At 36.5% G+C, this 12,710-nt stretch overlaps 1 protein-coding gene across 1 annotated transcript in view; it reads right to left on the bottom strand.

The window, feature by feature from the left end:
* ush2a (Usher syndrome 2A (autosomal recessive, mild)) overlaps window positions 1-12,710 on the bottom strand; it is a 209,485-nt gene that overhangs the window by 166,557 nt on the left and 30,218 nt on the right. Inside the window, exons 10-13 of the mRNA XM_082142594.1 lie at window positions 9,899-10,094; window positions 7,965-8,095; window positions 5,763-5,958; window positions 2,331-2,978 (exon numbers count right to left, since the gene is read on the bottom strand). Coding sequence (XP_081998720.1) covers window positions 2,331-2,978; window positions 5,763-5,958; window positions 7,965-8,095; window positions 9,899-10,094 — 1,171 coding nt within the window. The remainder of the gene's footprint in view (window positions 1-2,330; window positions 2,979-5,762; window positions 5,959-7,964; window positions 8,096-9,898; window positions 10,095-12,710) is intronic.

Below are 12,710 nucleotides of genomic sequence, written 5' to 3'. Positions count from 1 at the left end.
AGTTCTTTTTTTTTTTTACCCACTTAAGTAGGACTTAAGTACATCTTTATATGTAATTTCAGTGAAAAAGTCAATGGGGTCCAATGTTGTTTTGAACAACATCGTAAGGACAAATTCTTTTGTTAACAGTTTGAACATCCAAAATACTTGTTGTGTTCCACAGAAGAAAGAAAGTCATAGAAATAATGACAGAATCTTCATTACATCCTTATCACTTTAGTTACGAAAAAAGAGTGTCTCATACATTCTGACTAAAATCTCCTTTAGGCTTTCACAGAAGAAAGAAAATCAAGTAGATATTAATTTTGTGGTTGAAATATTCCTTTAAGAGTGTGCTGGTCTACTTTTCTGTCTATATCTCCTTAAGAATAAAGTACGAGTTGAATCTCAAGGGCTCCGTCAGGCTCCTGCGCTCATCAATCAGACAGGGGGCGCTGAGTTTGAGATGTTTCAATCACAGGCTGCTTCCCCTCCGGTGAAATACGATAGAGGGGCTTCGTGAGGGGGAGCCTGGGGAGGGCCTGCAGAAACACAGTCATCAGTTCCCCCCACCCTCCACCAAATGGATCTCCCCCCGCTCCCTGTGCTTTCAATTTACTCCTGCCAGCCCCACTCTCCGTACACATGCTTTATGTGCCGGCATGGGCGGCCGAGGCTTTGGTGAGCAGCAGGTACGTCCGCATTATTTCATCATGTGTGGGGAGGCACGAGCTAGGGGAGGAATGACCGTACATCCTTGTCTAGTTAACGTGCTAGCTTAGCGCCCTCATATCATATGCATAGGCCAATTGGTGGATGTTGGTGAGCATGGTTTCCCTGCTGTAAAAAATAGCATGTCTAAACTGGCTTAAGCTTACATCTAAAATGACCAGACAAATCTTTCTAGATACCATGTTGTGGGCATTTTCAGGTCGGCTTGACTGATTACCCACCAATGGCTAACCCTGTCGAAAAGAAGTGTGCTTAATTCTATAGAATGTGCACTTGTAGTGTACTTCAAATGTTAAAATGTTTTTTGTTTTTTTTAAACTGTACTTGCAGATATTAATAATGAAATAAAAAAAGCCACTTATACACATAAGTGGCATTTTTATTTCATTATTAAGAGCTGTGGTTAACACAAGCTCAAGATGTTTTTACGCTTCATTATATGGCATAAAATACATCAATAATACCCCACTGTGGCTTCAGTGGTTGTCGAGGATATTAAACATAATTTACTCACTTGTTCACTTTTATAGCCTTGTTGTGTTCATACTCACACAATTGCAAACTATTATAACTCAAACTTTCCAACTTGCAGATAAATAAAGATTAAAAGAGTTGTTAAGTCATGCCGTGGTGTAATTAGTTTACAGCCTAACTTTAGCTTTTTACCTCTGCAGATTATAGGCTTATAATTCATAAATGTGTTAATTGTGATGATTATCTTGATAAACAAAATGTCTAAGTGTCATAAACATGAGTTGGTCACAGAGCTTTTTTTCTGCAATAATTCAAAAGCCAATCTAAAAAAAAAAAATCAGGGTAACGCAACTTCTGGGTTGGCCTACAAAAACTCTTTAATTTGTTCTTTAATCTGGTCTAAGGTCAGGGTTTAAGGGTTGTTTAACAACCTTTTTATTGGATAATACAGCATTAGCATATCAACTATCCAAATTACAAATAGGGACACATCTCTACAGTACTCTAAAGGAAAAGTAACTTCCTTGGAAGACTGTGCTTGGCGTATAAAAGTGCAAGTTGGTTTTACAGTAAACAGTGAAACAGTGAGGGTTAATCTTAATTACGAATACAAAGGGACCAGCTGTTACAGTTGGTCCTGCCACACTGACACTTGGACCCCTGGCAGTGCACTTCTAGCACTTACTATGCTGCAAAGAATAAGAGAAGTGCAAACATTTCCACCCCCTGAAGTGCACTTGAGTCATGAGGCCAGCGCTGGCCCAACAACCACTGAGGGGGTTGATTGAGGGTACATGAGGAATGGCCTGTAGCTATGCTAGTTAAACGCCATCGGCCAAAGTGACTGCCAAACACATTCAATTCCCAGGCACAATCTAGGGAAAAAGGAAAAACAAAACAATGCAACAGCTTGCAGAGCCAAGAACAAAATGCGAGGGAGTCATTAGTTAAGGAAAGGAAGAGAGTGCTTTGTAATTCAAAAGATGTTTACTCAGACACTTCAAATGTGATGCGCAATGCCTAGGAATCACGGTAAACAACAAAAGCGATGACTTCACTGGCATCGCCAACACAGCTTACAAAACCTGATACACCTTGTAAATACACACATAGTAAGATATTCAAATCAGTCTGAAAGCACCAACCTGGTTTACAGGTTCCACAGTCTCGGCCGTAGCGTGTAGGCTGGCACACGCATTGACCGCTAGCAGGATCGCACACGGTTGCAGGCACGGTACCCATGTGGTCACATTGACATGGTTGACATCCATGCGTGGCATTGGCAGAACTCAGGTTGTAGGTGTGAACGGAGCATCGATTACACCGCAGCCCCTGTACGTTGTGTTTACACGTGCATTGGCCCGTGTTCTTGTCGCACACATTTGAGCCATTCACCGTGCCTCTGAGCTCGCACTGGCAAGGCAGACAGCCCAAAGAATTGCTGCGGTCCAGACTGTGGTATCCGTCCCGGCACACGTCACACTGTCGGCCCTCAGTGTGAGGTTTGCACTTACACTGTCCTGATACCGCATCGCAGGAGGTACCGAGAACGGATCCGTTCAGACTGCAGTCGCAGGCAAGGCAGACTCCACTGCCATTCAGACCGTAGAAGTGAGAAATGCAGGTGTCACAGAGGAGGCCTTGCACACCATGTTTGCACTCGCACTGGCCGGTGAAGGGATTACAGAACTGGTGCAGAGAACCCCGTGGGTCGCAGCCACAGGGAACGCAGCCGTTGGGATCTGTGCCATTGAGGAATTTGAAGCCGTAGTTACATCGGTCACATGTTAGACCTAAGTGTAAAAAAAGAGGAGACAACTATCAGTGCTATTCCCAACCAGAACCCCAGGGGGTACTTAAGTAGGTTTCAGGTATTGCCTTGATAAATTTAACAAGGCAAAACTTTTGCTTTGTTAAATTTAAAGAACTAAAACTGTGAAATTTTTTTAAGAAAAGTGCTCTCAGATAACGGCTCAACGGACTATTTTAAAATTATTTTTTAGGAAAAAAACTAATATTTATATATATTTTTAAATATTTATTTATATAGTTGTTTATTTAAAATTTGAATAAAATTGTATTCTTTAAAATGTGACTAAAACATCACAATTACATGCAATAAAGGATGAAATGAAATGGAATCCTTGTAGTAATAATATATATATATATATATATATATATATATTGTTTTTTATTTATTTATTTTTATTACTACCAGGATTCCATTTCATTTCATCCTTTATTGCATGTAATTGTGATGTTTTAGTTTTTTTTGCTTAAATAATTTTTAAGGTTTAATTGCAAATTCCAAATAAAAAATATTTACACAAAAATGTGTAATAAAAATAAAACAAAAAATGTTGACTTTATATTTCAGTTTTACTATATTTTTTATTCTACATTTAATCTCACATTTACCTTTTTATTTTATTTTACTCTGAGGTTGAAACAGGCATCCATTACTTTCATTGCATTATGTTACTTAAGGGGAAAAAAAGTGAAATTCAATTTATGTGGATAACACTAGTAACAGAATATATGTGCAAATGTGCTTTCTTTTACAGATTGCAGCATTTCATTCATCTTTCGTTCAAACAAATTCTATTCAAATTCGCCTTACCATCCACAAACCTTGACATCTGAAATGATTTGGTTCTGGCCTTTACATCATAACCCACATCTCATAACACAATGTAGTATATAGTAAACAAATAAATAAATCAGTGAAATATTACACAAGGAATAAAAAACGAAATTGGTAATGTCATCATTAAGTGAGCCCCTTTCCCAATGATGAATTACTCACCTCGGGCATAACACTTAATTTCTCTAAAAGGAAAATAAATAAATTAAAAGACCCAAGAAGGGGAAGGGAAAAAAGTAAAAATAACTACGAGGCTAAAAAGAATTACAGCTCATTTGGAGACCCTAAAAGGTGGTCTACGTGGAATCAAATCATATCAAGTTTTTTTAAATGTGTGCGGTGCTTATTTGAATATGCCATACATATTCCTGACAGGTAATCTATTCCTAATGTTGCTGAGCAGCGCCTACAGGGCAAACCGTTTACAGCCATAAGTACTGAGAACTCCACACTTCTCCACTGCTGTGTATTTCGCTACAGAGCTCCACTTTAATGAATTTAGATATTAATATATTGCTCCCTACCCACAGTTAAACCTCATTACAACATTATGTTAAATGCACAATGTGACACAGATGAATACTCCAATAATATCACGCCAAAGGTGCTGCAATTTGTCATTGTGCTCATGCCTTGTAGATGTTGGAAAAAAGCTATGGTAACCGTGTGCCGTCCAACTGTGAATATAAAAAGAAATGAACTACTAACTTTTAGAACAAAGTGCAGGTAAAATATGTAAGTCTTAAAGCTTAAGATATTCTTTTTTGGTTAAATTGAAGTGAATTTGGTTAACCAGTGAGATATGTGCATTTAAGTGCCCGTTGGTGCACCCGTGGAGTGGGACGTGCACCAGCGCAGCCCACATTTTATCAGTAATGCTTTTCTGCATAATATTCTCATACATCAACATTTCAAAGCACATTGTGTACGCAGAGTACTTTGGACGCTTGATAAATTTTGTCCTTATGAAGCTGCGGCTGGCCTCAAACGCGCTGGAGGTAATAAATTGCCTTAATCAAATCTAATTTCTGAAAAATACCTGTGGGAACTACAAACAAAGAAGCAGGTCTTGTAAGAAGCGTGAAAAATAAGGAAGACAGGGGCAGTTTATTATAATCAACTTGGCATTGAATTACAAAATTAAAATGAGGTGGCCCTTGATATCCTGGCTTAGCAATACACATGATCTTCTAAGTAACATTCTTTTGCATTTCATAAGAAAACGGTTCAAAGGTACAAAGAAGAAGAAAAAAAATGGAACAGATTTATCGCAAAGGACCTGGAATGCCTGGAAAAGCTGGAAGAAAAATCCTTTTGGCTGCAGCTCATAATAAATTCGTGAAAAAACAGGGCTTTGCCAGAAAAAAAAAAAAGGAGCTTGATGGTAAACAATTTAATCATGCCATTTACATATGCAGCACAGCGGAGCGATCACTGTATGCTTCATATGTTTTCATTTCAGAAATAAAAAAGTGCAGATAAGTAGCAAATGAATAATTTCTAATTATTTAATTATCTAATTTATATCTATATATACGTTTTGTTTTGTTTTTTTGTTTTTGTTTTGGGGGGGGTATATTTGAAATTAACATGAAATAATAGATAGTTGACGTCCTGGGATTTGAATTAAATTAGGTAACAATTATGATAAACTTAATATAAAATTTCCCTTTTACATTCAATATACATTTCACGATAAATCTTAATGTCGACAAAAATTAAGATCATGATTTTTACATCAACTACCTATTGATTTTGTTTATGTATTTACTTTTTGCTCTCTACATTTTATCAAGTTTGTGGGAATTAAAAGAGAGAGAGAGACAGAGAAAAGGGCTGAGAGACAGAAAAAAGAAGTTGGAGAGAGAGGAAGGGAAGGATGGGAGAAGAGAGCAAAAGAGCGAAGGAGGGCGCAATGCTGCTTGATACGTACCGATTACGTTTGCCTTGCACTGGCATTGACCTGAGTCCTGGTGACAGGTAATATCTGGCTGCACGGTCCCGGCGGTATTGCAGTTACAGGCGCGGCAGCCGTCAGCCAGCGCCGACTGCAGCTTGTAGAATCCGTGTTGGCACTGATTGCACTGTCTGCCAGACACATGTCGCTTGCACTTACACTGCCCCCCGATCTGTGGAGGAAGGAGAATGTCACGTGACCGTGCTCCAATTAGTCAAGTTGAGCAGGGCAGTGTGAGTGTGTGTGAGTCATGGATGGGCAGCTCTGCTCTGTCTCTACCCCCCACCCCGCCGATCCCCATTTGGGCTGCTGGGATGCTTTTTATCTCCATTACAGAGAACGGAGTGGTTTAGGATGGGGGAGAAGAGGTCACAACACCTGAGCTCACAAGCTGCCATTGTGCAGAGGGTCGTGTGGCTTAACAAAACGGATCCTTTCTTTGGGATGGATTGAAAGTACCAGCTGTTGTTTGAATGAATGAGGGGGAAATATTTGATACTTCTGACATGAACAGCTACCCTGATGCTGGCGATAAAGTAGTGCTGATACGAAAGTCAATAACAAACCAATGCTTTGGAAAAATTACAAGTGGACTTTTGGGAAAAGTAGTTCAAACTACATTTTGCTAATGCTTATAACATAATATATTTTTTAGGGCTGTGCAACGATTAATCGCATCCAAAATAAAAGTTTGTGTTTACATAATATATGTGTGTGTACTGTGTATAATTATTTTGTATATATAAATACACACACATGCATTATTATATATTTGAGAATATTTGCATGTATATACTGTATATATATATATTTATATATAATTCATATTATATATAAATATTTTATATATAAATAACACATTTTCTTAACTATATACATCTGTTAATATATTTGTTAATATAACAAAATATTATAAAATAAAATAACTAAAATAATATTTATTAGTATTTTTCATCCTCATCTGTATGCATACTGTTTTATGACCTCATTTGTTTATAGACTACTGGGATATATATATAGATATAGATATAGATATAGATATAGATTTTTCATCCTCATCTGTATGCATACTGTTTTATGACCTCATTTGTTTATAGACTACTGGGATATATATATTTATATATATATATATATATATATATATATATATATATATATATATAGATAGATAGATAGATAGATATAGATAGATATAGATAGATATAGATATAGATATAGATATAGATATTTTTTTTTTATCTATTACACCACAGGTTGATATAATATGTACCAGAATAAACAAAATCATAAAAAAAGTCATAAAAATACTCTCAAATCCTGAATAATTAATCAACAACGCTAACATGATAAAACATAAGACTTAAGCTACATAAATTTCAACCAAAATTTGCCTAGAAAACACAATTCCTACCCAGCACCTAAAAGAAACAGCCCAACTAACAGTGTAAAGTCATTAGCATATGTGAGGAAATAATCATTCTGATAATTTAAATAAGGTAACAATCTAACATGGGGCTGACCCAGCCATTGATTCTGAATTTGTCATCCAGTATATCTATCGACATGGATCTGTTCCTCCAAAATGCCTTTCATGATCCTAAGATAAAGGAAAAGGTGGGGGAGAATTCTCCTGAGAGAGGCTCTCATGACGACACTTTTACATACTCCCAACTGATCAAAACACTGATAAATGCTGTTGTGAATACTAAAGTCCTCAGCCAATACATCAATGCAAACCTCTCGAGAAGGATTGGCCAATATCGTTATCTGAATCTACAATTCTCAATTCCGTCACAAAGCCGGGGATCAAAGCCTGAGATGTCTTCCTTTAAATATGCACAGAGATTGCCTTGCCGGTACCGTTGCACCTCAAAATTCTTGAATATTATTTAACGTCATAAATATCAGATCAATGAGTATGACCATATGGAATCATATGGAGTCAAAAATCTGCAAAAATCTGTAGAAAGTACTCTTATTTGTTGTGGAAATTATTATTAAATTAATCAAAATATCTAATAAATGAAGAATATAAATATGCAAAAAGCAAGGGATAAACTTGGTAAATGATAGGGGTTCAATATCTGCTTTCTGTGCAGGCCTTTTTATTAGAAGCGCAACAATTTTTGTGGATAAAGTATGAATAATGTGTTTGTGTGTGCGCATGTCTACACTTACCGGCTCACATTCTAAACTGCCATTGGTGGTCCCGGCGCTGTGGCACTCACATGGTTTACACACGTCCTTGGCCCACAGGAGTGTACCCACCTCCCTGTAGAAAAGACTCTGACACCGCTCACAGTTCCTGCCTTTAAACCAAAAGAGAGTGAGTGTCTATGTGTGCTTGTAGAAGGAATGGGTGGGGGGAGGGGAAATTGATGCCAACCTATTAAAATTCAATCATATCATAGGACTATGATTTCAAATTAAAAAACTGCAGTCTTGGGAGAGGTCCGGCGAGAGTGTGTAATTTTCTAAGGTGTCCATTTTAATGTCCTCTTTCATCCCTACCTGCCACTGCGCCTGATGCCCAGCATATGAAACAATGAACCCGTTAGCATGGCCTGATTTACTTCATTAAATGTCCATCTGTTTTCGCTCTGATGCATTATTTCGATTTTTCTGCTCTGTTTTTTGATGCTTTCATTACATCACTGCTATTTCTCCAGCTGTTGTAATGAACAATTTCTGGTTTTCATGCCATATTGGAAAAATACTAAATTATTTTATAAAACATATGAAAGAAGTAGGTCCATGTAGGTTTTTCCAATAATCGACTGGGATATCTTGTATGGAAGCTTGTTTCCATTGAATAAAAAATAAAAAAGGTAATTGTTACTTTTTATCTTAGTATTGTGTGATATAAACTCGCAATTGCGAGTTATAAAGTCAGAATTGTGAGATATAAACTCATAATTCTGAGAAAAAAAGTCTGTATTTTGTTCCCCCCAGAATTTGACCTTATAACTTGCAATTGCGTGTTTATATCTCACAATTCTGAGAAAATAAGTCAGAATTGCAAGATTTAAAGTTGGTATTGCTAGAAAAAGAAAAAAAGGTCTGAATTGCGAAAAAAAAGTCAGAATTGCGAGACAAATTCGTAATTCGTAATTGCGAGATAAAAGTCAGAATTGTGAGATATAAACTAGCAATTGCAAATTATAAAGTCAGAATTGCGAGGTATAAACTTGAAATTGCGAGAAATAAAGTTAGAATTGTGATATATAAACTGTTTATATTTATAAACAATTCGGACTTTTTTCTCGCAATTACAAGTTTGTCTCGCAATTGCGAGTTTACATCTCCCAATTCTGACTTTATAACTCGCAATTGCTCGTTTATATCTCGTAATTCTGACTTAACTCACAATTGCAAGTTTATCTCGCAATTCTGACTATATAACTCACAATTCTGACTTTAGAACTTGCTATTCTGACTTTAGAACTCACAATTCTGACTTTAAAACTCACAATTTTGACTTTAGAACTCACAATTTTGACTTTAGAACTCACAATTTAAATTGTTTTATTCCATGGTGGAAACAAGCTTCCATAATCTAGAGAGCAAGATTATTTTAATGGTAATATAGAATTATCTTAGACATTTCTACACAATATTTACTCAAATTTGTATATATAATGTACAGCAGAAACTCTGAAACTTTCAAGTTTCAATTACATTTACAGATTTAAAGGTGCTGTATGTAACTTTTTCACTCTACTTAAGCATAAAAATACCATAATATGTTTGCAAATATTGAGGAAACATGTTAAGTTCACATACTCGTTTCTCTGAACACTGTTTCTTACTACACTTCTACAGCCAGTTATTTTACTTTGAAATGTGCGTTTCCAGGCTGGAATGTTTGTTTTTGTTTTGGTCTGTTTTTTTTGTCCATTGCACTCGTTCCTGTTGCGTGTGCTCAAACTGGCAACCTGTGTGAGTGGAGTCCAGTCTGAGGAGGAGGTGGTGGGAGAAATGATGATCTCTGATATTTTTAATTGGACTGCAGTACCTATATCGACCACTAGTTGTCATTCTTAAAGACTGCACCTTTAAATTAGTTAAAAATGTTACAATCGCTCTCTGAACAAAACATCATATGCTGTTACCTGTGGTGTTATGTGTACAGTTATCACACACCCCTCCACCTCCTCTGAAGTGCTCTCCAGGTTGAGGGTCCAGGCTGACGTTGTAGTGGCAGGAAGAGGAGTGGCCGTAGCACTGGCATGGGCGGCAGTTGTATGCCTGTACCTGATCTCCAGCTCTGAAGGGCTTGTCATTGAAGAGAGGAGAGCAGCGATCGCACTGTTGGAGAGAGTAAGAGATCAGAGCACATCTACATACATCATCTACATATACATTTATCAGCAATATCCAGATGCGACCTCAAGGTTTAATAGTAATGTCCCCACAGTCAAAAATAACAGTTTTTCCATATGTACAAGACAGAGTAAAATCAGCTCATTTATTATAAGTGACTTTCAACAACTGAACTATTTTATTAGGACACTCTCATCGACCATACATCTCATAATCGAAAGAGAGAGAGATGGAAAGGCAAGAGGAGAAAAATTAGTTTTTTGAGCCTTTATTGGCCAAGTATTTGATTTTTGTGAACAGTCATTACAAATTACGGAGAACACGGGAGGCATCAAATGAAATGATTAAAAATGTATTATAAAAGGCAAAGGAGTCCCAAGTGACTGCTCAAGCTGTGGCAGAGGCTCGCTGTGTCAGGCTGCTGTTTGGGCAGCCGTAGTGGGCCGTGAGCCCGGAGGGAATTGCAAATTCAGCAGGCTGGATGCTAGAAGAGCCAGACACAGACCACCCGCCGTACAGCCTTCTATGCCAATCAGGGGTCTGACTGTCAAGCTACAGGGATTTAGATTTTTATATATCACAGAATGTAGTTTCAGAACGAGCAAATATAGGTGCAACAGTTTTGGCATACTAAAACATAAATTAGCCTACAAAAACAGATATGAATATCCTCTACAACTTTATAACAATAATAATCAAACGGTTTATAATATGGTTTGGAATTTTTCTAAAGAAAATTGAAACAAACTTGAAGGTAACACTTTATTTTAAGGTGACATAGTTGTACATTTTACATGTACTTACTATTGTGATAAAAATAATGATGTATATTTGCAAGCAACGGTTTATTACGGTTTATAACTAAACCTAACCATATAGTTAATTAATATTACTCAATACTTTTTGTACTTACACAGTAACAATGTCAACTTGAAATAAAGTTTAACCCAAACAAACAAACAAACAAATAAATAAATAAACATTAATTTGAAGAAAATGTATTAATAAAATGATTAATAAAAAGTAATTTTATTCAATCAAACTAATCATATGTGAAAACTATGGAAGCTTGTTTCCGCCACAGAATAAAAAATTAAAAAGGTAACTATTTTATCTCACAATTCTGACTTTTTTTCCTCACAATTGCGAGTTTATATCTTGCAATTCTGACTTTATAACACGCAGTAGGGAGAATATGAAATAAAGTTGCAATTCTGAGAAAAAAAGTCCATCTTTTTTGGACATAATTTATGTGGTCGACCAAAGTTGATCAATATGGAAAATGCAATTAAGTAGACTAATCTAAATCCAAAATTTCATCCACAAAACTAAAACCACAGAACAGAGATCGGCATACACAAGTATTGTGTGTTTTGTATTCGTCTCCAGTGTGCAAGGAGTCGGGCTCCAGTGGGAAAAGAGCCTTCATCCCGTGTGAAGGCCTCTGTGAATGCCATGGCTAATTTCACGCTCCCTCAGGAAAGGTCTGCGCGTGGCTGCACCAGTAGCGAGCCTACAGTTAACCTTTAGCCTGTTAGAAAACACAAGGATTTAGCGATGCATTGCCAAAAATGGCATTCTCCATCATTTAAATGATATTCATAAGACTAAAGGGATCATACCGAGGCTAACATTTTAGCAGGTTAAAAAACTTTAAATCAGTAATTATAGTGGAAGAGACACGATCATTTCATTATGCTTAACTCTATATTGAAACACTGTGAATATGTCTGTCTGATATTCACTGATAAAGTGAGCTAAATTTTGCTGAGAATATTGCCTTCCACAATTAGTGATATGTTACGGCCAGACAAGTAGTTTTTTAAGGCTTGGTTTGTAGGGAATTACAAACCTGCGCACATATATTCAAACGCACATACCAATAGACTGAACTCGTAATATGCATGTGCACGCCATCAGCGTTCTCACAGGTTTACCGTTTAATTAATTGACCCTTACATAGCTTCAATCAATTAATAAATAAACAAACAAACAAACAAATAAATAAATAATATTATTATTGCTGTCATCCTGATAGGGTGACATATACTGCATATTTATATTTTAGGGTGACAGCATATATATATATATATATATATATATATATATATTAGAGGTGGGCATAGATTAATTTTTTTAATCTAGATTAATCTAGATTAATTTTGAAATTAATCTAGATTAATCTAGATTAAAATGGCTCATTTGAATTCTGCCGAAGGCATTCAGAATATGTGTGCTACCCAAATAATGACTATAAAAGTAAGTCTTTGAGAACGGGTTTCTCAAGCCAGGTGGCGCATTAGACCAGGGGCTCATCTCCTGTTTCCAAAATGCATCACAAACTGCTTGAGAAAGCTGTTCTACTCATAGACTGTAAAAGGTTACTACTGTACTGTTACCGTCCGTAGGCAACATTAGGTAGGCCTATGTTATTATCAACTACTATAGGCTATCAATTAGGGATGGGCGATATGGCCTAAAATCTATATTGTGATATACATTGCACATTGCAGCCTCTTGCGATAACGATATACAGTATATTATAATAAAACCATTTCAGAACAGATTACACAGACCCATGCTAAACAACTGCTAAATGTT

This window comes from Leuciscus leuciscus (genome assembly GCF_965113295.1).
Source record: "Leuciscus leuciscus genome assembly, chromosome: 17".
Classification (NCBI taxonomy): domain Eukaryota; kingdom Metazoa; phylum Chordata; class Actinopteri; order Cypriniformes; family Leuciscidae; genus Leuciscus; species Leuciscus leuciscus.
Note: the sequence above shows the minus strand (reverse complement) of the source record. Positions and strands in the feature narration are given on the sequence as shown.